Source organism: Canis lupus, chromosome 14 (genome assembly GCF_011100685.1).
Source record: "Canis lupus familiaris isolate Mischka breed German Shepherd chromosome 14, alternate assembly UU_Cfam_GSD_1.0, whole genome shotgun sequence".
Lineage (NCBI taxonomy): Eukaryota > Metazoa > Chordata > Mammalia > Carnivora > Canidae > Canis > Canis lupus.
The window spans coordinates 53,333,464-53,358,210 of record NC_049235.1 but is presented as its reverse complement, the minus strand read 5'-3'; the positions used below and the strand labels follow the sequence as shown (position 1 = coordinate 53,358,210).

The 24,747-nt window shown below is 36.2% G+C and overlaps 1 protein-coding gene and 1 pseudogene across 4 annotated transcripts in view; one reads left to right on the top strand and one right to left on the bottom strand.

Moving 5' to 3' along the window:
• Nucleotides 1-6,122: 6,122 nt before the first annotated feature.
• Nucleotides 6,123-8,774, bottom strand: LOC119874497 (annotated as a pseudogene).
• A 3,795-nt stretch (nucleotides 8,775-12,569) lies between these two features.
• The window catches only part of PPP1R3A (protein phosphatase 1 regulatory subunit 3A), a 46,967-nt gene continuing 34,789 nt past the window's right edge, over nucleotides 12,570-24,747 (top strand). For 2 of the 4 annotated variants that reach the window (XM_038557399.1, XM_038557401.1), the window contains exon 1: nucleotides 12,570-13,428. In XM_038557399.1, coding sequence (XP_038413327.1) covers nucleotides 12,641-13,428 — 788 coding nt within the window. In that variant the 5' untranslated portion in view covers nucleotides 12,570-12,640. The remainder of the gene's footprint in view (nucleotides 13,429-24,747) is intronic. The other 2 variants (XM_038557400.1, XM_038557398.1) reach the window with 1 other exon arrangement.

Sequence of the window (24,747 nt, the reverse complement as noted above, 5' to 3'; positions counted from 1 at the left end):
AGCCTAATGAGACATTGGGAGTTTTAATGTGTACTAGTTGTAAAGTTCTATTTGATGATTATGCATGATATTTTTATAATTCTTTAGGTAGGTGAATGAAATGTATAAAAGACCGAAGGACACCAAACGACTTTTGCACATCAACATCCCACTCCCCTATGCCTGACACCCTGCTTTGCTTTAAGTCCCAATTCTATTTTCGGTTCTGTCTTTGTTCTTATGACATATTTCGAACTCCATATGAAGACCTTACAGGGAGTCCATGCGTGGAGCATGCCTGCCACATGCTGGGCAAATAGAACTCACTGTAATTATCTCTATTTTATAAGGGATGAAACTGAGATGCAGAAAGGTTAAGCCATTTGTGAGAAACCACATATAAGTAAGCATTCTTTGAGATGGAGATAGAAACCTTTAATCAAGAAGAGGTTAAAATGTCACGATTCCAAATCTGAAATAGATGGTCTGAAATGGCAGATTCTTAAGAGAGAATAATTAAAGGAGTTGATGCCTCATTGTCTTTAACGATATTCCTTGCTGTTCCATCAAACCATTGAATAGATAAGAGGTGAGCAATAAGTTTCAAGCTGATCTTTTGTATAGCCAGATAATTTAGACAAAAGCTTATAGGGATGGTGTGGAAAGTAAATTCACCTACCTGGCCTCCTAACTCTAACTTTCAGTAGAGGGTGAATGAGTGACACCAGGACACATGGAGCAGAGTAAAATTACTCTGTATATTCTGGTTTCTTTTCTGAAATTTGCAGTGTCAGGCCACAGACCATGTATGCTATGATAATTGTAATAATTTAGGCCTTGGAAACAGATTGCTATGCTACTCCTGAATTTTAGACTGGACAGATGAACTTTGTTCATATTCTATTTTCACCTCACCTATGCTCAGAAGATTTAACCTATAATTATATAAGATGGTTAATCCTAATTCTTTACTACGGTGGCCATAATTTTCAGTGTTTAAAGGGCAAAAGAAAATATCACCTTCCAAATAGGCTAACACATATCTTTTGACCCCTCTCTCCATGTCGGGAATGTTCTGGATAGGAAACCTTATGAGGCACTTCCCCACTCCAATTTAAATTCTGATGACTCTTGTGGGAAAATGAAATAGGCCATTCCTAAATTTAAAATTTTTGCAACCAGGGGGAAGTAGTGACAGTATGTATTTATCACATCTCCTCTAATGGTTCTAATTCCCTGATATCGGTTTTTAATGGATCATTTCCCTCACATCTTTATATTTTATGTGAAACTATACTTGAATATGATCTAATATTAGTCTACTTGTTCATGGATTCATAACTCTCTTTTCTTTTGTGCTCTACTGTTCTTTAAGGGTTTTTTTTTCAAGTGAGTCTGTATAACGCATGATACAAATTTATCCTATAGGGCTTCTTATATAAATGAATATTAGCAACTTCAATTATATGAGAACTTTTATGGTGACTGTTAATATATTAAAGCCTGTTTAGTTGTTCTTTTAAAGAGGTTATTCAGAAAGATACAAAACACTCTTTTTTAGACACCATATAGGTGGTGGAGAAATCACCTCCAAGTGAGAATAAGCAGAGGGATGATGATATATCACTGATGTGGGACTCCTTTGTCAATTGAGGAATCACCTTTGGACTTTCTCATTGCCATGGAGTAATAAAGATCCCAGTGTGATTGCTTGGATAAAGAGGATAGATACCAATTCCTTTTAGGGGACTTGACTGATCCTCTGAGTTAAATTCTACATACTATCCCAGTCTTAAGTATGGATGCAATAAAAAAAATTAGAAAAGAAGGGTTCAGCCACTTATGTTCAGGAGGAGTGGCACAGGGACACATTTTATGCACTTCTTTTAATTAGCAAACAAGATCTACTTAAAGAGTTTGAGGAGGAAGATCACTGAATTGTGAGCCAGCTGACTGTTAGCTTTGCCCATGCTGCTAGCGCTCTAATAAGAGGAGGGGGAAACATTGCCTTCTTCCTTGTAGAGGTTCTACAGACTTTCTACAATCCCTTCCAGCTTGTATATGCTCTAGTATGCAAACATCTTCTGGTAAGCCTGTGCTCTTATAGCTGTGGGAGACACAAAACCATATAAATTCTTTCCCAGCCCTTCAATAGCTAGCTCTCCTGTACTTCATCTGATGAAAATAGTATAGAAAGTTAAGCTGGAATGTTTGGCCAATCCTGCAATAGTATGCAAGTAATGGAAGGACTCAATACTGCTGTCTGATCTGAATTTGGTGAGGACTATGATACTCCATCTTCATGGTCTGTTTCTTTTCTTTTCTTTTTTTTTTAAGATTTATTTATTTATTCATGAGACACACACACACAGAGGGAGAGAGAGAAAGAGAGAGAGAGAGAGAGAGGCAGAGACACAGGCGAAGGAGAAAGAGGCTCCATGCAGGGAGCCTAACGTGGGACTCGATCCCCGGTCTCCAGGATCATGCCCTGGGCCAAAGGCGACGCTAAACTGCTGAGCCACCCGGGGATCATGGTCTGTTTCTTGGGCACACAGATTGCCTGTTAAGAGTGAAATGCCATTCACCACAGCAGTCTGGTGTGGTTCAGCCAGATGGATGTGTGATGTACACAAATTACCTAAATAATGTGTGGGAAGCTATCCAATAAAAGTTTTACAAGTAAAAGACACAGGCTGATAAACTTTTAAGAAAGTAAAAGGATGAACACTCCTCCTTATCTATAAAAATCTTTGTCTAATTCACAATGGAGAAGTTACACTTTCTGTGATAAATTGTGGTCCCCTTGAAGGCAAGGGCACCATCTTACCCACCCTGGCACAGGGTAAAGGTATTAATAAATATTTACTGAAGTGAACCTTATCCAATGGAAGTTTGGGGAGTCAATCGATAGTGCCTGTCCCAACACACACATTTACTCACATGATGAACAAACAGGCACAATTCAACACACAAGTTTAAGCACATTACAATAAACTTCATGGGGCATAAGAGTCAGAATTAGAAAATTAAAAAGAGACCTTGGGGATCATCTAATTGTTTTATGATATTGAGCTTTTATTTTAATGAGAGAACATGACTAGAAATCACATTCTCATTCTTTGGGAGCTAGGGATGTGAAAGAATTTATATTTAACCTTTCTGAGGGAATTACCAAATTAAAGTAAGTTTATATTCCAAAAATGTGGAAAGGATAGTATCAGATCCTTCCTATCCCTGCCTGCTTACCCTCTGGGCCTCTAGGAACATCTTGAGTGCTGTTGAGTGCTGCTGGGTTAGTTTGGTATGGTTTGGGGGGTATAGGTGAGTGTTTTTCAGATGGGTCGATGGGATTTGGGGGTGAGAGACAGAAATACCGGGAGTTGCCATTTTCAACAGAAAAAGACACAGCAGTTACAACTCCTCTTTCTCTTCTGTGGTTATTCAAATACAAAGTAAACACTGTAAGCTACTGTCTTGAAAAGGAAGTTATACAAGCAGAAAGAGAGCATTTATTATAAAAGCAATAAAACCTAAAGAACTTGTGCTTTGAAAAATGTGATACTTTACACAAGTTTAAAGTGATACATTACCGTATTTTTCATTTCAGTGTATGTTATTGTGAACCGAACAACAAACTGCTGTTTGCTAGGCACTGTGCTTGACCTTTAAAAAAGATATCATCTCATTTAATATTCATAATGTTACTGTTATTATTTGTGCTGCACATGTATATAAAGAAAATGAAGATCCTTTAGAAAAGTCAAATACTTACCCAAGGTCACATGACTGACAATGTATGAACCATATTTTAAGTAGAATTTTCTGGACTCAATTGCTCTTTTCATATGTGCTGCTTTCTCCCCAGTGGATGTTATTGAATTGAGCTTGTAGTAAAGTGGTGAGGAGATGAAGGGTACTAGCTTTGGGACTATTCCATCCTCTACTAACTAGATGTGATGAAAGAATTTGGTTCCATTTAAGTTAAGCTCAAAAATGAAAAAACTAATCAGTGGTGTGAGAAATCGCAATAATGGTTAGAGAAGTAACTATTGGGAATGGATATGAGATGGATTTCTGGCTGGGGCACTGGTAATCTTATTTTTTGGATTAGTTGGTGGTTAAATGACTAAGTTCACTTTTGGAAAAATTTAATGAGCTGTACACTAATGATTTGTGAACTTTTCTACATGGATGCAATACTTTAAAAGTTTTGCTTCAGTTGACATAATTCTTATGAAAATTTTGATTAGCACGGTACATTTTTATAAGAACATCCAATGCTGCTTCCAAAATAAAAATAAAACTAAAACACAAAGACTAATATAAATTCGATTGTAGCACAAAAGCCTCTGACTTTTTATTAATTTTTTTTTCAAAAGTAGAATATGCTACCTTATGAAGCAGTGAGTTTGCTATCACTAAATCTATCTAAGGTAAAGATAGCAACATTCCTATTAATAAATCTTAACAGGGAGTCATTACAGGGTGGAGGTGGACAGAATGATTTCCAGGGAACTTTCCTACTCTAGGAGATATAATTTTCACCTTACAATGAATAAACATAAGCTCCCAAATGTGTTCTAACAGATAATTTTCCAAACACTGTTCATCAGTGAGCAAATAATTTATACTTTCGAGCTGATTCCACCTGAAAGAACATATATTTCTCACTTCCTTATATATTAGATAACTCTTTGTTATATGATTTAAAAATATAGATGACTAAGCTACTAGGCTAAGCAAGAGATTATGCCTAGACTTCTTTTTCATTCTTAAGAAAAATCTAAAAAAAATCCAGAACAGTTGACTACATTACTGGTAAAAGATGATTTGCCATAAGAAAATTTTAAATGATGCTAAACATATTCATTCACTGTACCAGGAATGCCTTATGAAAAATTAAATTCTATTTATTTCTCACCTAAATAGTCAGATCAGATATGCATAATATAAGTATGTGTTCATATAACCATCATCATGTATATTTCATATTACATAGCAAAGGAATCTTTAGAATGGATACTGATTCAATTTGTGCTGAATTTGAGGTTCATGAAAGGGACGGAGTCTACTTTTAAGTCACAGGACTGTCTTCTCCTGATTGTCAAATCATTTGCAGATAGCAATCATTCTTAAAAATTTGGTTCAGAAACCTGAGAGGTAAATTTCGTACACTCAACACAATTAAATATAGCCATGCACAAATTTAACATATAATTTTAGAGAATTTTCGGGTCCTTTTCCACCCACTTACCCTGCAAGGTCAACATACGGCAGATTCCAAGCTCCCAGCCCAGTAAACTACTATGTACAGTTGAGACAACTGCAACTAAGTAATGCTGACAGTCTTGCTGGCTTTGTTATGATATTAAACACTATTAGTCACCATGCCCTGCAAGGCAAATTCAGCTTGAGATTCTTTAAGTTGTAACCGGGGCATTAAGTATTCATCTTCACCTAAAATTGTGCCAAGCATTGCATAAAGCAAATACATATCTCTGGAACTTTGGGAGAAATCCATAGTTAATGCTAGATTTTTGCCTATGCTAAGTAATCCAAATGGCAGAGGACCCAGAAAGGTCAATTAAAAATTTACTATTATTAGGTTATACCTGTCTTTGAGAAGCTTACTTTTTCCTTCTAGGGCTAATGCTGGATTCATGCACACCCCAAGGTAAGAATCTAATTGACCACTTAGATATCAGTGTTCTATATGAAGGATGAGAGGTTAGCCTTGATGCTTGCTTAACAACCTTCAAACTCTAGATTTCTTTAACCCTCTTTTTTTTTTTTTTTCAAGTTCACAAAAGAACTCTTTATTTGAGGCAAGAAGTCTGGATGAAAGGGTTACCGTTCCCGGCAGCCAAAATCCAGGTGATAGTGGCACTATTTCAACTTTGTAGATTCAACTTAGTCAGAAAAGGGTGCTGGGGTCCTACATTCCCCAGCTGGACAAGAAGAAGGCCAAAACTGGAAGAGGCTCTAACCTACTGAGACTGCTCTTGAGACCCAACAGCTCGTGGGCCGAGCCCTCATGGGCCGTCAGCAGGTCACCGACCCATCACCGAGGGGCAGAGGCCACACTAGGCTACATAGGAGAGGAGGGATGTGGGGCACCTGGGGGGACAGGCACCCACACAGCTTCAGAACTCCCCGGTGAAGGGATAGTCCTTGTGGGAGGCATAGACCCTCCAGTTCCCATTGTAGTTGAGTAAGGTGGTCATGTCCATGCTGCTCAGCTCGAAGTCAAAGACCTGAAAGTTCTCTGCAATGTGCTCGGGTGTCATGGACTTGGGAATCATGACCAAATTCCCCTGCATGGGGAACTGGATCAGAACCTGGGCTGTGGTTTTATTGTGCTTGGCTGCACAATGGCTGCACAATCAATGGCTTTTATTCTGGGGATCCTCTAACAGGGAAGGGTCCTCAGGCTTGGCCCAGGGCCTGTCGGGGGGCCGAGGGGACTGTAGGCGGTCACCAGGATGACTTTGGCCTGGCAGTACTGGATTAACTTCTCCTGGGGGAGGGTGGGTGGCACTCCATCTGGTTGACAGCAGGCTTATATTTTAAGCCAAGTTAGTTAAGATCTTCTCAATTTGGAGATGGTTGAGGTTGGGGACTCCAATGGCTTTCACCAGCCCTTCATCCACCTCCCCAGTGTCCACAAAACTGGTGTTACTGGGAATGACATTGCCTTCCCCATCCAGTGGGAAGTATTCCTTCCCGGCCTTGAAGCCCGTGGAGCAGTGAATGAGGTAGAGGTCCAGGGGGTTGAGCACCAGGTCACCCAGCATCTTCTGCAGGCCCCCTTCACCATGTCTTCTCATGGTGCGTGTGCTGCAACTCACTGAGGATGGAGAGGTCCTCACGCTTCACCCCCTGCCCCTTGAGCTTCTCCTGGACGGCCAAGCCCACTTCACGCTTGTTCTGCAACTTGTGAGTGCAGTCGATGTGGCAGTACCCAAGGTCCATCACGACCTTCACAGCCTCGGTCACTTTGCTGGGAGGGGACTTCCAGGTGGCCAGGCCCATGATGGGCACCTTGATACCATTGCCCAGCACGAGGTGGCTGGCCAGGACCGCTGAGCTCCGCAGACCTGTGCCCGGAGACCACCTAAATCTGTAATTATATGTTTTTATTTCAATCAAAGGAGTTTAAAGCACATTATTTAATCCATAGAAATTAAGCACTTGGTGCTTAAATATTATACTAGTTTTTCTATTGTGAATTAAGCTAAAGAATGAGGACGCTACCTTTGGTGACAAAGTCTTCTGCTGTAACATGATCAATTACCTACACTGAATCAATCATTCATCTCTCCATGAGATAAATGACACATACCTTTAAAAATTTATCTTCATCTGGCAAGGTTTCCACTTTCTTCTGATTTATCTGTGCATCCTCTATTGGTAGATGTGCACATTCGCAAAACATTTTTTTCAGTAATTGGCATCTGATGAGCCAATCTGTGTCTCAAATTATGTTTGAAGTACTGTCCTTTAACTAATAGTCCTTTAAAATACTAAGTATCAATATTAGTACTAAAAATATCATATAATTCATTTTTATAACTTAATAATTCCCAAATAAGAGTATAGCAGAATCTCGGAGGGAGAGAGAGGACAGTGTAAGATATTATATTTACCAAAGGCAGCAAAGGTTAAAAAAGGTTGAGCGAGTCTGTCATAAAGAAAAATTATCTGGACACTCTGGAGATCTTCCATCAAATGGAGAAAAGAAAGTTCACAAAAGTTAATTGATTTAAAAAAATAAACTGGATCTAGAACAAATGAATTTTAATGACTATTTTTTAAAAATGATTACTTTGTTCATTTCTAATTCTAAAGCTAAAAGTTGGTGAATGGGTGGGATAATATGGAGAACACTGGACTGAAAGCAAGAGAGGTCTGAGCTCAAGTCCCAGCTCAGTTACTAAATGATGGGGCCTTCATTGTTTCAGATTTCAGTTTTCTTTTTTTTTTTTTAATTTATTTTTTTATTGGTGTTCAATTTACTAACATACAGAATAACACCCAGTGCCCGTCACCCATTCACTCCCACCCCCCGCCCTCCTCCCCTTCTACCACCCCTAGTTCGTTTCCCAGAGTTAGCAGTCTTTACGTTCTGTCTCCCTTTCTGATATTTCCCACACATTTCTTCTCCCTTCCCTTATTTTCCCTTTCACTATTATTTATATTCCCCAAATGAATGAGAACATATAATGTTTGTCCTTCTCCGACTGACTTACTTCACTCAGCATAATACCCTCCAGTTCCATCCACGTTGAAGCAAATGGTGGGTATTTGTCATTTCTAATAGCTGAGTAATATTCCATTGTATACATAAACCAGATTTCAGTTTTCTTATGTGAAAGTGAAGGGACCAGCCTAAATGATCACTAAGTACCTTAAAGTTCTACTAGTCTATGACTTTACTAAATTTTTATATCATTTTTTTAAAGAAGTATTTTATAGACTCTGTACAAGAAAAACCCGGGGGTGCCTGCGTGGCTCAGTTGGTTAAGCGTCTGATTCTTGATTGTGGCTCAGGTCATGATCTCAGGGTCATGAGACGGAGCCCCACATCAGCTCAATGTGGAGCCTGCTTAAGATTTTCTCTCTCCCTCTCCCCGTGCCCCTCCCCGTCACTTGTGCATGTGCTCTCCCTCTCTTTCTCTCTCTCTCCTTAAAAAAAAGCACATAATAATTGAGGGATGATAACTATGATTCTTTCTAACTAGACATAAGTTCCTGACTCCCTGACCCTATAGCCAACAGACTCACAGATCATGCATCTTCACCAATCTTTACCAGAATCACTTGTGCAGTATCATTAATCTGGAATCTCTATTCAGTAGATCTGATGGTGCACCTGAGCCTGTGTAGTTAGAGCACCTCTCAGTGATTTTGATATGTGTCCTTGGTTGAAAAATCACTCTTCCAGGCTCTCTTTTGACAAAATGTTTCTTGGCTTTAGATTGCAAAGACTTATGCCAACAAGGGAAACAAATGTGAAGTTATAATTAAGCTCAAAAAAGTTTATTTCTTTCTTAGCCATCTGAAGATAAACTCAATATTTCTTTTTTTTTTTAAACACAATATTTCTGATTCATGACTTCCACTGGATTGGAGTTTATAAATGCTAGATATTTTAATTTTTTTCTGTGACAGTATCAGGTAATAGGAACTCAGTTGGCATCGAGATAGAATATGTGTTAAGCAAGAGGAACACATATGGATATTTTAAGCTATATGTTTAAAAATAATCTATAAGCACATAACAATATCCAAATAATGAACTTTTAACCTCTGGTATCTTTCTTTGCTCCTCGAAATTCACTTGCCATTTTTTTCACCCTTTTCCATCCTGCTGTCTGTGTTAGGAGACTGAATCGTAATGGCCCCTGTAGCCTCTGGCCAACATGTAGCCCTTCTAAGTCATCACAGGAAAGGAGAAGAATACAAATAAGTTCAGTGTATTTTTGTTCCTGGATCTCTCCTGGCAAAAGTCTTATTTGGTTGGCTGTGTCCCTTGATCAAAGATCACTGTAGGGAATTCATGGCACTCTTTGCTTTCAGGTTTGGATGATTGTCCTTTCCTCATCCCTTGGAGGATGATAACAAGGATGATGCAACTGGCCCCCAGCCTACTGCACTAGCCCTTGTGGCTTCTCTGCATTTATACTTTACAAACAGACCCTTGTGAATAAGCCCTTCTGGAAGGAATTATCTTATTTTGAGCTTGACATCAATCAATTTTCCAGTTTCTGGACTGATATAGCCCTTTATGTTAAAGGTACATTTGAGAATCTTTGATTAATACAAAGAAAGTAGAATATGTGAAAACTTGAGCATTGTTAAGAAAAAAGCCCTAGTTCTGTTTAAAAAAAAAAGTACGCCTAAGCAATTGAAGAAGAGTATTATGGTAAAAGTCCTGTTAACACTGAGGTAGTGGTGAATATGAGAAAATGGGGTGTTGATCTGATCTATGATACAGAAAAGAACAAGGTGATGTGAATTTTAACTGAATACAAACACCAAGTCACAAGGCTGAAACCAGTAGTGTTTCTTTACATGCTCCAGAGACACTTGATTTGTGATATTGCATTCATCTGGGGGCAGCTTATTAACAGAATAATATAGGTAAACTGGAAGGAGTTCATGAGGAGTAACCAAATGATAAAAAGCGCTGGAGGACCGACATGTGAGAAGAGATTAAAAAGATGAAATCACTGGGCTTTAGCTAAATGGTGACTAAGGGGGAACATTCAAGTGTCTACAATTATGTAAAGGTTATAAACTTCAAAAGAGAGGCAGCGATTACCACAAATCAAGGCAGCGCTCTGTGTAAGGAGACAAATTAGGAAGGGAAAAGCTCAGTTCAAATAACAGGACCATTTTCTAATGTAGAGCTATTTTGCGTCTTATAAAGTTAAGTGTTACATGCTAGAGTCTTTGAAAAAATTCAAATTACAAATTATTACTTTAATATATATTTGGACTCTCCATAGTTTATTATCTATTGATGCAGCTTAGAAATCAGCCGTTTGCAAGCATATTTAGAAATAAAAATAATGCCTCTTACTATAAGTTTTGTGCTAGACATTTAACATGCAGCTCATTTAATTGTTAACATTGCATTTTAACAATTAAAGAAAATGAGGGTAAAAAATTTTGAGCAAAATTCATAACATCAACTAGCTAGTAAGTGGCAAAGACAGAATGCAACCCCAGGGGGTCTTTATCTCTCTGCCTCCGCTTATAACACTGGAATAGTTAGATTACTTTGGTACATCGTTGTATCTATAAATTTTCATTCTTCTATTATTTACATAACTATATGGATTATTGACTAATCCTGTGAAGTATTTTGTTACTGATTTCCTTGAATACCTAGTGATTTATTTTAGGTACCTTGGAATATGGCTACACAAGGTTCATGGTCATTAATTTTGCAAGGGATAGCCATTTTCCATTCTTGAAAAATCCATAAGGTCGCCACTCATTCTTGCTACATGGATGAGGAAAATCCCAAATAATCTCATTTCCTTATTCTTGACACCACTCGTTTTTAATTTTAAAAAAGAATTTCCTGAGCCACTATTTTATGTGATTAAAATTGTCCAGTAAGTTATAATGTAATTACAAAGCTGTAATTTTAAAGAAAGGCTGTTAGGCAGTTCTCTTTTTCTTAAAAAGATCATCACCTCTCCATTTAACTTAATTAATTGAAGAATAGGAGTCTCCTTTCCCCTATGACCCTCAACTTCTATGATCAGAGATAACTGCTAACCATTTCTTCCGTGTCTCTCCAGGAATTTTCTATATACATATCTGTGCACACTTTCTTTTCTCACTTAGCTGTTTATCTTGGTTATCTTTCTGTATCAATATATAAAGTGTTACTATAGCCTTTTTAATGGCTATAAAGCATTTTATTGCATGGGTGTCCCATTATTTACCCAGTTTTCTGTGGATGGATATTTGGATAGTTTCTAGAGTATTTAAAATAATTCTGTTATGAACATATAGATATATTTATCGTTGTGTACTTATACTGATAGAATAAATTTTTGGCTAGAACATTTCAGGGTCAAAGCACATGTATGTTTACATGTTTTAATAGGAATTTATCTGATTGTCATCTCTACAGTGGGTTTTACATTAACACAAAAATATGGTGGCCTAAACAGGCTACTCACCCTTTAAAACTCACATCAAATTCCCAGGATATCATGGTATTAACTTCTGCTTTGTGGGCATAAAAATGGCAATTTGCCAAAGATGAACATTTTATTCTACATAAATATTTCACTCCTCAGCCAGACTTACCATTGCCCATTTATATTCTCAAGTCAATAACACATTACTTATGTATATTTTTCCATAGCTTAATTAAAAGAAACTTGCTAATGTTTCAAATAACGGATTTGACTAATTATTTGTTCTAGGCCTTGGCTCAGGCCATTTCTTCCACCTGGAAAATCCACCTCACTCCAGCCCTGCATGTCTATATCCTACCTACCCTTCATGGTTTATTTCAAGTGATACCTTCTTCATCTAAATCATGTTTTCTCAGGACTCCCAGCACCTCTATTTAACCCCTTAATAGCTCACATTTTACACTGTAAATCCCTGTTAAATAGTAGCTATCATTATTAGGCAAGAGATTTTTCTAGCTCTAGAAATGTTTTTTTTTCTCTCATGTCCACCCTTGTCTGCTTCAATGGATTGATTTACCTCAAACTACATGTCAGTACTGTGATACTACTTTCATTTTCTTTTAAAATAAGTGATCCATGTTTTTATTTTTAAGATCAACTGGTTAAAACATTTTTTTTTAATTCTGAAGTCTCAGATTTTTCAACATAGCAAAAAAAAAAAAGATTTAAAGTGTCTTTTTGGAACTCAGCTCATAAACACATGCAACTTTAAAAACTGAGAGTTAAATCTGAAACATACTGGTGAGAGTAACATGGATACTATATTAAAGGCCTTTGGAGGCAAGCTAGCATAGTTTACACGCCATTGAACCTATTTATAGAGCTGACTTCTTTCTGCAATGTCAACTGTAACATAATACTTATTTTAAGCTTCAGTATCTCAAATATCAGCCTCTACTAGTTGTACAGTCCTCCTTTATTTGATATCAGAGAGCCCAATGGAGCCTTCAGAAGAACCTAGTCAGATTAGCAAAGATAACTTTTTAGAAGTTCCCAATTTATCTGATTCTCTTTCTGAAGATGAAGAAGTTAAAGCTACTTTCAAACCTGGCTTCTCCCCTCAGCCTAGTAGACGAGGTTCTGATTCTTCTGAAGATCTATACCTGGAGACTTCATCTTCAGGTACAAGAAGAGTTTCATTTGCTGACACCTTTGGATTCAATCTTGTGTCTGTCAAAGAATTTGATTGCTGGGATTTACCAAGTTCTTCAACCAGTTTTGACTTAACGAAGGACATTTTTCACACAGAAGAATATATTTTATCTCCACTATTTGATTTGCCTTCTTCAAAAGAAGATCTTATGCAGCAACTTCAAGTACAGAAAGCAGTACTGGAGTCAACTGAGTATCCTCCTGGGTCTACAAGTATGAAGGGCATTATTCGAGTTTTGAATATTTCTTTTGAGAAGTTAGTATATGTGAGAATGTCCTTGGATGACTGGCAGACACATTATGACATTTTAGCAGAATATGTCCCAAATTCATGTGATGGTGAAACTGACCAGTTCTCCTTTAAAATTTTATTGGTTCCCCCTTATCAAAAAGATGGCAGTAAAGTTGAGTTTTGTATACGTTATGAAACTTCTGTTGGTACATTTTGGTCAAATAATAATGGCACAAATTATATATTGATTTGTCAAAAGAAAGAACAAGAGCCGGAACCTGTAAAACCACGGGAAGAAGTTCCTAATAGACAAATTAAAGGCTGTTTAAAGGTAAAATCAAGGTGAGGATATATCTTACATTCTTTACTCTTCATAATCCTAAAGTCTTTTTATGTCATTCTTTTTTTCATGTGTTGTAAGAAATAGCCATGCTGTTTAAAAATATGCTGCTCATTATATATAAGACAATGGTGCTAGGCTATAACAAGGTCAGTGCTATTCAAATAATAGCACCACGTTATCTCTCCACCAAATGCAAGGAAAAATATGGGTATAATGTAGTAGATGGAGGAGCAGGGGAGCACAATGTGCATACTGCTTGCCTAATGACTTACAAATTGTTAAGTTCAAGCCGTGGAATCTAGATTCTTAACATGTAAAATTTCATCTTGACATTTATAGTATATTTATTTTCAGTGGGCTTTAAATGACTTTGCTGTACTTCAAAACATTTCTGATGAACATAAAACTGTGCTTCAAAATGCTCTTAGTGCTCAGAAGTCGGTAGGCATTCCCCCAGACTTCTTAATGATTGAGTCATATAAAGGTGTCTGGAGTCCATGTTAAGGTAAATCATAAGAGCTAGGACTTTAATGACAAACTAAGAGAAAGACAAAAGTACATGAGTAATGTATAAATTATGCATAAAATGTTATAATTACAACCAAATGTAACATTATAGAACACAAAGTAGTATAAATTAGTGAAAGCAAATGGAGCAGAATTTTTAAAATGACCCAAATAGAAGTAAGTATATTCAGCTTTATAGATTAGAGATTTGGGATATGATTCCTCATTAGTAACCCTGCTCTCTTGTTAATATAAAAAAAATAAACTACATTCCGCTCTCTCTATTGTAAAGTTGGCTAATTTCCATAACACTAGGTTAGCAGATAAAACATCCAGGAGGAGATAAATCCCTTCTGCTCCTCAAAGTGTCTCAGTGGGAAAGTTCACATTATTCCACAAGTGGGATTGGGATTGCCCTCTGGGTGGTCCATCCTAACTATTAGTGGACCTAAAGATTCTAGCAACTGTACCAGAAGTGGTGTAATAGGATGAAGAGGGAACTGGATTAGGAATCAAGACACTGAGATTCTAAGTGGAATTTAATAAAAAATGTAAGGAATGACACTGGGAAAATGTTAGCCTCTTTATGTTTTAATGCTTAGATCTGTTATATGAAAGTAAATAGTAACTACTAAGTGCATTAGTCTAATGCATTAATGAACTAAATATAACATAGGTGGAAGCAATTCAGTCATACAAAACATTTCTATTTTCATTATCCTTTAAAGTCTTTTGAAAGATTGGCTCACTCGCCCTTGTGAATTTTGCCAACTTTCTTAGTTCAAATAAAACTTTCTCAGATTCTAACTGATGCTATTAAGGGAATAATATAACCATAATCTCTACATGTGCTAAAATAATAACTTAGACGGTTATGAAATTACTCAGCAACATGTTAGCTATATAGACAAGCTCAGTGCTATTTAACAAACTAATTTATATACACAAACATACACGTCAAATACTTTACAAAAGAGATCATCATCAGTGAATATCTATTATATGAGCTGCAACTTGCAACTTGCTCTGTTAGAGAAAGGCAAAATTCAGAAAAGTCACAGCCTTACTGTTAAAGACCTAACAGAAGAAGGAGTATTTAACTAGGAGGATTTGTCTGAAGTTAAAGATGCAGCTTTAAAATTACAAGCAATACATTCCGAACTATGGTAAAGTTAGGAGATTCCTTTGATAGGCCAAACCTGACTGGATACCAAGAACAAAAACAGGCAACTGATAGGCCTAATCTTCTACCCCACTCATGATATTATTGGAACTTCTCCTAGTCTAAGATATGTATAACTATATATATCCATACACACATTTGTATTCAGAATAGTAATCATTGGATTCATAGCGGACACCATTCAAGTTTTAATATTGCTTTGGGGAAAAACCTGAGAAGAACTAAACCACAAAATGGTCTAAAGGCCTGTAAAGTTTCCTAATGAGTTATAAAAATGGAAAAAATCTCTCTCCTTCAAAACCACAAATACATTTTCTGCACTTCTATAACTTAAAAATGACCAACATAATTCAAACCACATTTTGAAAAAAGCATTTGCCTCTGGAGGAGGCCTTTTGTGCTGAGTTTCAGTCCAACATGAATTTTTACATCTGATTTATATACCACTCAAAATGGAGTGTATAAAGGAAATCCTGACAGATCCTTAGAACAGCATGTGCCGTAATAGAATATTTATACAGCTTTTCCATGATATAATTTATATGCAATGGGGTTTCAAATATTCCTAAAACTCACACAAGAGAGCATTATCAAATTTCTAAATGAATATTGCAGTTGGATTTCATTGTGAAGAATTTAGTTAGGGAAAAATAGCACACCTTATTAGTTTTATTTTACAAAACGTGTAGTTGGCTAAAATAAAAGTGAACTAATACTTATTTGATCAAAAAATTATAGTTTCTAAAATATCCTCCTCCCTCCAAAGACTTACAGAATTTAAATGGGTCTTTTTTGAGTATTTCCACACTTCCTCCGTGGCTTAATTTGGAGGTCACTTCTTCCAACAGATAAATGCAGAAGAGAAATTTATGTGGATTTTTGCTTCATACATGCAAGCAATTAACAATAGTCTGTTACATAACTCAGAGTTAAAGTGGAAATAAACGGTCCAAAAGTAGACGGTAACATTTACCTTGATTTCGTCTTAATACCAAAGCTAACTTGCTATCAGGGTTCTGGAGATTTTATCTTCTGAAAGTGTCAATAATCCCTTCTAATAAGTACAGGACAGACTGTGGGAACACATTTAGTGAGGTAGAATTTCTGTTACGCGGATCACTCTAGGCACCATGATTTTTCTATGGAGATCTTTTTTCAGGTCAGAGTTTGTAAATCTCTACATTGATGTGGTTGTCTATTTTCTTTGATGTTTGTTAATCTATCCACTTTGACAGAAAGAAATGTCTAAAGGGAAAGGAAAGCAGAGTCTGTTACTTGCAGGCGTGTGACTGAGAATGACCCAGAGGTATTTAATTGCACGGAAAGGCATGCATCATGAGATACTTGATAAGTGTCACTGCATACAAGGCACAGGTGTATGTGCTAGCAAACAAGCTAAGCAGATTTCTGATCTACATCCCATGGGCTTTATTACAAAATAAATGACCAAAAGAGATAAATGACATTGATATAAATGACATTAAATGTACATAGATAAATAAGCAAAAAATAGCATGCAGAAACAGTTACAATTATGGGCTTCAGAATTCAACATGTCTGGCTTTGAGTCCAAGCTCCACCATGCTAGCTGTGTGACTGTGGGCAAGTTGGGCCTGGTTTCTTCATCTGTTAATTGGGAATAACAATAGGACTACCTAATAGGGTTATTTGGAGATTTCTGTGAAATAATACATATAAACTTTTGGCACAGTGTCTGGAACATAGTCAGTTATCAGTAAATGTTAACCAGTGTAAAAAAGGCACAATTAATTAAAATTAATTTAGATGGATATCAAAATCTCTAGAAAAGCTCAACCTGCTCAAAGTCTATTTCCTTATTCCTTTCAAGGTTCCTAAGTTTTCATCTTTGGAGAGCCATTTTTTGGCCTCTTACAGAACTTTAATCAACAAGCAAAACTAATTACATTGTAAATTTTCTTGAAATCTATGTCATCTTATATCTGAAACATCTTAAAACTGGGTTATCTTAATGACTATTAAAATTTCCACATTTACTAAGTGAAAAAATGGAGGACCAGATGGGAAGGGGTAAAAAAGGGCATAAATTTTGGCACTGAACAGACATGCATATTAATCCCAGTAAAATAGATACTTAATAGCTATGGGACTGTGGACATATTACTTTACTTCTTAGTGCCTCAGTTTATTCATCTGTAAAATAGGGGTGATGATGCCTGCTATTATGATGATTCAATTAACACAAAATTAGATATTTTTTAAAGCTTTAGTAAAGTGTTGGGCACATATAAAGTAGTCCTCAAAAGCCAACTATAATTGCTTTCATCATTATCAAACCTTGTTTAATGTTTACTAATTTCCGATTCATGGACTTCCATGATTTCTCCAGATATTATAGTCTACCTTGCTCAGTCAAGGTTCCAAAACTCATTCAACAAGTGATTATTAAGGACATGTGTGTTGTGAGGCACCAGTACCCATGAGAAACATGGCTGGAAACATGACCCTGTGAAGACAAGGAGAGGTCCAAAGGAAAAAGGCCTGACAGGGACTGAAAGCAGAGAAAGGGACAGAGAAAGAACATCAACTTCAATTATTTTATACCATGGAAACCATGAATAAAACAATAAGAACCATTTACATTATGTTTCAGGTTTTCTAGAATATGCGATCTATAACTTGTGCACGGGCTAGGGGAGTGGCCTTTTTTCTCTCTCACCAGCTGCTAAATGTATGTTCCCAACCATTGGGTACACAGACTGACTTCATCTGGTTTTGTATTTTATTAAGTGAAACCAATTTATTATTTTAAGTAAAGAAATGGCATGATATAGGTGTTGGATGGTATTTATAACTTGGCCAGGTGAATGCAAATAAATTCCTGAAAGACTTCAATGCTAAAGGAGAAAATTGATCGGTCTTCAATTTTTGTACCTGAGGAATAGAACCCAGGCACATTCAAGAAGGGAAAAGAGAGAAATACTTTCTAAAGCATGATTTTAAGATTACAGAGAGTTTACCTTTCAGGGTGGTACAAAATTGTTAAAACGAGGCCAAGAAAAGCACTGGAAAATGGAGCATAAGATATGGTAATGTTGCATGTTCCAGTCAGAGCCATTGGATCGTGAGACTTCCTTAATTTACACTTACAGTATAATCTGGGATCCTGGAAATAGTCCAAAGAGGTGTAAATAGCCCCATGAGGCCTTTAGGACTTAATGTATTCCATAACTAACTTGTTGTAAGTCCGTACTAATTGTGGAAGCCAGGTCTGCTTAAGGGGGGGGACCTCTGGCAAGGCCATATGGAAACATAAAACGCAGCTGCACAGGACCTGTCAAGAGGACCGTTTGGAAGCTGCCAGCTGGTTGACAGCAAGGAGCCAAGTAGCTTAGTTTCCTTGGAGATCTACCAGGGCTTTGTGGCTTCCTGGTTTTCTATAAATCCATACCCCTAGAAGCCTAAACTCCATGGAGTAGTTTTGTAATCTTGTCTAAGAGAGGGGAAACGAGGGTCTCATCATTCAGGGCATTTCTCAAGCTCTAGCTGAAAGGAATCACTATGGATGCCATTTCTTCATGGATCCTCTGGATCTCCATAAGCTTTAACTTCCCAGCTGAAGCCCATCTGCAAGCCCATAAAAATTCTCATAGGGTCCAAGCACTCTGAGCCAATAAGGCTCTAGGCAAAGAAAAAAAAAAGATTATGAATTGGGATACTTATTTTTTCAACTTCTTGCAACTTTGCTGACTTGACTGTCCTAAGTTTTTACCCCAACACCCCAACAGGAACAACGCAGGAGAAATAACCTCCAAAGAAGACACCCCAGGTGGGCCTGACTGCTTAGTGACCTGGCAAACTTAAGGGATCTTCTATGCTCTGACACTTTGAAACCATGACCGTAATTTTTATATATATGCACACACATATACACTTCCCTTCCTTAAATGCAGACACATCTAGGATGGCAGGAGCTATCCTTATTTTATACTCAAATAAGGTTGTTGCACACAGGGGCTTTAAATTTGGATTGATCCGATGGAAATGGCTAATTTTAGAGCAGAGAGCACTATGGGATACAAGTCAGGTTTGAGTACAAAGTTGTAGTAAAGGCTCCAAAGAAGCATGAGGATTTTGGGGGCCTGGAGTGTGTGTGTGTGTGTGTGTATTTAGAGGAAAAGGTGGATTCCATAAACAGTGAGGCATAACGGAAACAGCATACCCTTTGAATTTTACTTACCCTTTTTGAAATCTGCAGTAGTAAAAAAGACAAAATATTCCCCAAATTTATATTTGTAAAGTATGCCAAATAGTCGATCCTTTTCTTAATTATGTGAAACAGATTTTATAGCCCATTTAACACTGATGATATTCTGATTTGTTTTACAGATTTAAGCCATGACACAAATCAAATAGATTCTAACTCTATAAGAAAAACTCCAAGCTTATTTCCATTCTTAAAAATTACGGTGGATGTCTTCACACAATTGTGAATCACATAGAATTGTGCAGGTAAATTTCAGCTTCATAAGCCATAAAATGAAATGAAGCTGGGAAAAATACTTACATTTTACTAATATCTCCTTCGGAGGATAAATACTTACAGATAATTTTATAATGTACTGTTGTAACTTAAATCATCTGGGTATTTACCAATAAAAAATTACACATTTTTTTAGAAGCCACATTCAGGTGCAGAAAAAAAATGTAATCTTCACATATATTCTAGTAGGTGTATAAGACTTGTGTTTGGTGTAAATAAAAGTTCAATCATTGTTTCCAATGTTAATAGAACGCTTGATTTCTGAATAATCTTCAATAAATCATATTGTTGCAGAAAAGATCATTTAATTCTATTTTTTGCTTTGAGGCAGAACTATTTCAAAAAGTACCAGAGCCAAATGGTTATGTATTCTCTTCTGAATCATCTTCTGGGAAGATGGTGTTCTTCAGCAATGTATTCTATAAGGAATAATATGTCTTTTATGTAGCCATTCATACTGTTCTGTGTCTTTAATCTTGTCACTTATTTACTCTGATTCTCAGTTGAATTAAATGTTGGAGTCCCTATTCTTACAAAGTTAAGCAGAGTCATATTGTTTCTGTGATTGATTTCTATTTTTTATGTCAACTAACCTAATAATTTTAGAATTGTGCCTGAGGTCCTAACTAGCAAACCAATAAACTAGTTTGTAGTATTTTAATGCAAAAGTAAGAGAAGAAAAAAAACTCACTGCCAACTAGATTATCTGAGGGGGTGGATGGCTGATATCACTGTTACAAGGACTGTGCACTGCAGGCACTAACATTCCGGGGCTGCAGGGAACAGCAGGCTAGCTAACAAGCTCTCCCAATCCTGCCATCGTTAGCTTGGAGTTCTGAGTACTGGAGGGATTGTTATGATTACTGTACTTCCTATGGGGGCCCGGGAAGTTACAATACCAAAAATAATTCAGAAGATTACTTAGTTTATTTCTCAAGTCTACCTAAAAAAGATAGCTGTTAGAATTTTTGAAGGCCTCTTAGACCAATAATGAATAATTTACCATAGCTGTATATACATATTTTCTAGATATCTGATTTCTTAAATACAGTTTCACTCAAGAATGTAACTATATAAGACACTGAAAAGAAATTTTGAATAGGTTTGTGAAAATCAAATGTAATATAGAACAGCTCAAAGTTACACTGGTTGTTAAGTATATTATTTTGTAGAATGGTTAATACAGTATCTACAAGCAGATTCGCTGAATCTGTTAAATTTCTTGAATCTGTGTGTGTGTGTGTGTGTGTGTGTGTACAGTTTTAACAAAAAGCTATTTGTTCTAATCAATGAGTATGTGCAGAGATCTGGGACAGCCAATCCAGTTCATAATTTATTTAGTGAATTGGACACAGGGAGCAGTTAAGTAATACAGCCCATCTACACTTGAATTATTCTTAATGCATTGCCTTTTTGTGTGGAAAAAGTACACACACACACACACATCTGTATATGTGAGCCTTTTACTTATACCTTATCTTGTGTGTGTGTCTGTGTGTATGTGTGTAATACATATAATAAAGGCATTCTTCAGATAGTTCATTTGTTTTCTAACATTTTATATTTTCTGTCTCAGTAGTATCTCATCTAAAGCTAATTTTGGCAAACCAAGTTAAGTTTTTAGGCAATGCTAGTTATATGGACATCCAAGATATTTGTTTACAAATCTCGTTAAACTCATATAGTTCAACAGGACTCCTAGTCCTATTCCTGATTTATCCATATTATGGGATTGCTTTTGCTCTTCTTTACGTTGTTATTCTTCCTTTAAATTATAATATTTCTGGTAGTATTTTTTTCATGGAGTAGTTACTTTAAGGATACAAAAGGAACAGCTTTCTTTAAATGAAAGGGTTGCTGTTTTTCATGTTTGCATCTGATGCAATTTATTTATAGGCAAGAAATTAACATTTAATAAAAGATTTACTGCTTATCAGATATCTTCCTTCCGGAGATGTCTGGAAGGAAGAAGACTTCCATCATATGGCCCTCTATACCTGTTTAGTCAAAATGTTTACAAAGGTGGCATTTATAGTGGGGGCCTTTTCCTGCACTTTTAAAAAACCTATGTATGTGTCTTCTTCCCAACTGGACTGCAAGTTCCTTGAGGCCAGGAATGATGTGTTTGTCTAAGCATTATTCCCCACTAGAACTAATAAAATGATTTGCATATAAAAAGCTCTTAAAAATTAATATTAAAGGCAACTGGTTTCCTCTTCAACAACCCTGAGGCCTAGTAAAAACTAAAAGCACCTTCTGAATAATTGAAGAATGAATTATACTTGCTACAGTTTTAATGATGAGTGCTTTTATTGTTTTCACAAGCTTTAAAAATCAGATGCCTTCTGGACATCTCCATCTGGATATCCAGGTGGCAAATTAATTCCCTTAATGTCTCACACCAAAGTTACATTTCTCCTCACAACCTAACTGTTCTTCCTTTATTCTTTCTATATTTTGCTTAAAATCCTAGTCATCATCCCTGCGATGCAAATAAAAAAACTTCAATATAATAACTGATTTCTCTTTTGTTGGTTCTTACTTATTCTATACCCATATTATATTCTATGGCCATGAGGTAATGATTGTTCATTTGATCAAAAATAAAAATTATTTTAAAAATTAAAAATAGGATAAAATATAGAAAGACTATATCTATATACCATAAAAACAGATAAAAAATGAAATTTGCTCTGCAATAACCACACTATTTATTGTCTAAATTGACTCAAAATTAAATATAGAAATGAACACATGAACCATTATAACATCTTACAGTCTAAATTTAGATGGTTACTTTCAGTTATCAAGGTATCAACAAAAGATCAATTAAGAAATAAATTAATATAGCCTACATGGGAATACTCTCATTATTGTCTTTCCTTCTATACTAAGTCTTCTAAAGAGCTGATTCATAGAGTCACCATAATATTACTTTGAAGTAAAGTCAAGTAATCATAACATCTCAAATAAAATAAATATTCACTGGTTAGCCTTTGGCTTTCTTCCTACCACAGTCCAGACCAGAGGGACCAGAACCAGAAAAACCCAACAAGCTGAATAATGAAAGACCAAAGGCAGATATTATGCATCTACTGGTCAGAACAGAGTCATTCATTCTTTCTTTTTGCTAGGGCCAGGGGCAGGGCCCCCTTATTCATAGAGTGCTACTGCTGCTCATATGGTGCTCCCTGATTCTGATACATATGGATTCTGGGCCTGCCTGCTAGCCTATCTGCTTTTCTTTACCTTAATATCTTCCCTTGACTGAGCCTTTTGCCCTTACCAGATTCCTCCCTGTGTATCTAAACTTAAACTTTACTGAGACATACAGAACTGTCAGCTCTGTCTTGAGATTGTGTTCCTTCCCCTACAGGAAACCAAAAACCAAAAATATTTAAGAGGAGTAATGCATTGCATCTAAATGTTTAACCTTAAACCTACAAAAAGATAGTGTGATGGATCTGCTACTCTATTAAAGACTATCTACAATTTTGGGGGGATATGATTTTAGATTTAAAGAAAAGTTGCAGGAAGAAGATGAAGACTTCCCACATTCCTATATATATATATGTTTTAAAACTACATAACAGATGAGTCCAGTTGCATTGATTCTTATAGGCGAGAGCTTTAACTTTTGTTGGCAAATTGAATTTAAATCAAATATAAAAAAATAACTTTTGAAAATATTAAGCAATGGTAATTTTCTAGTTTGTAGCTAATTGCTGATTTTGCAGATTCTAAAATACATTTAAAATATCTTGTGAAAATAAAAGGGATCCCTGGGTGGCCCAGCAGATTAGCGCCTGCCTTTGGCCCAGGGCATGATCCTGGAGTCCCAGGATCCAATCCCACATCAGGCTCTCTGCATGGAGCCTGCCTCTCCACCCCCCGCCCCCCTCTCTCTCTCTCTCTCTCGCTCTCTCTCTCGGTGTCTCTCATGAATAAATAAATAAAATCTTAAAAAAATATCTTGTGAAAATGTTAACGAACTCAAACTGAAATAGTAGCCATCATCAGACAGACATTATAATGTTTTAATTTTTTTAAAAATTTAAAATTATATTCGTTTTATTTTCATGACAAGAAGAATTGGGAAACAAACATATATTTTAGGAAATTAGCATAACTTATCATATCTTTATGGCAAAAAATATGTTCCCCTATACTGATAATAGCAATCAGTTCTACATTACCACCCTCAACTAACATCTCATAGTTTCATTACGAGTTTTACTATAATTTTCCTAATATCCTAAAGAACTTTATTGTGTAAAACCTAAAGTCGCAACCCAAAGTAAAAATGTATTGTTGAGGTAGGCAACACATAACTTGTAAATAGCTATCATTTTTCTTTCAAAGAAGTTTTTAAATGCAGTTGGCTGGAAATTAAAGTTTTATCCGTTAAATTTGTTGTTTTCCACTTTCAATACATAAGTGGAGATGGGTTTCCCCTGAAAATGTTATTTGTGAGACTGAATTAAACATTTCTAGGTAAGCCTTAGCTGTTGAGAAATTGGGGGGAGTTATTACCTTTTTAGTACAATAGAATATACTTACAATTCTATGATGAATTGTAACCTCTAAGGAAATTAATTTTTTGGAAACCCTTTTCAAAATTATGTTGACATGATTGTAAAGGTCACTTGTGTGTGTGTGTGTGTGTGTGTGTGTGTATGTGTACTTGTCCAATTCCCAGAGAATTCTTTGGCTACTTATAACATTGTAACATTGTTTAGAATTTAGCTACAAAACTGGGTGGGACTTTCATGTCATGTATATAAACTATACCTGATCGATAACATTAATTCTATGATATATACGACTTTAATAGTTTACCTTGTTCTTTTATTTAGAAATGTCTAATTATATAAGCTTAAGGAATACATGTTTTAAATCTATCATTTCTTAAGTGATATAAACCATTAGATCACTTTTATACATCATAGTAAGCAACACTAGCCCCATTTCACATAAGAAGAAATTTAGGCAAAAGGGATTTCTTTGATCAAGTCCAGAAAATACTTAAGAGGAGAAACTGGGCTTGTGATTTAAATTTTCTAATCTCCTATGGCTCTGAGCCATAATGCCTCACTAAGGCACTTA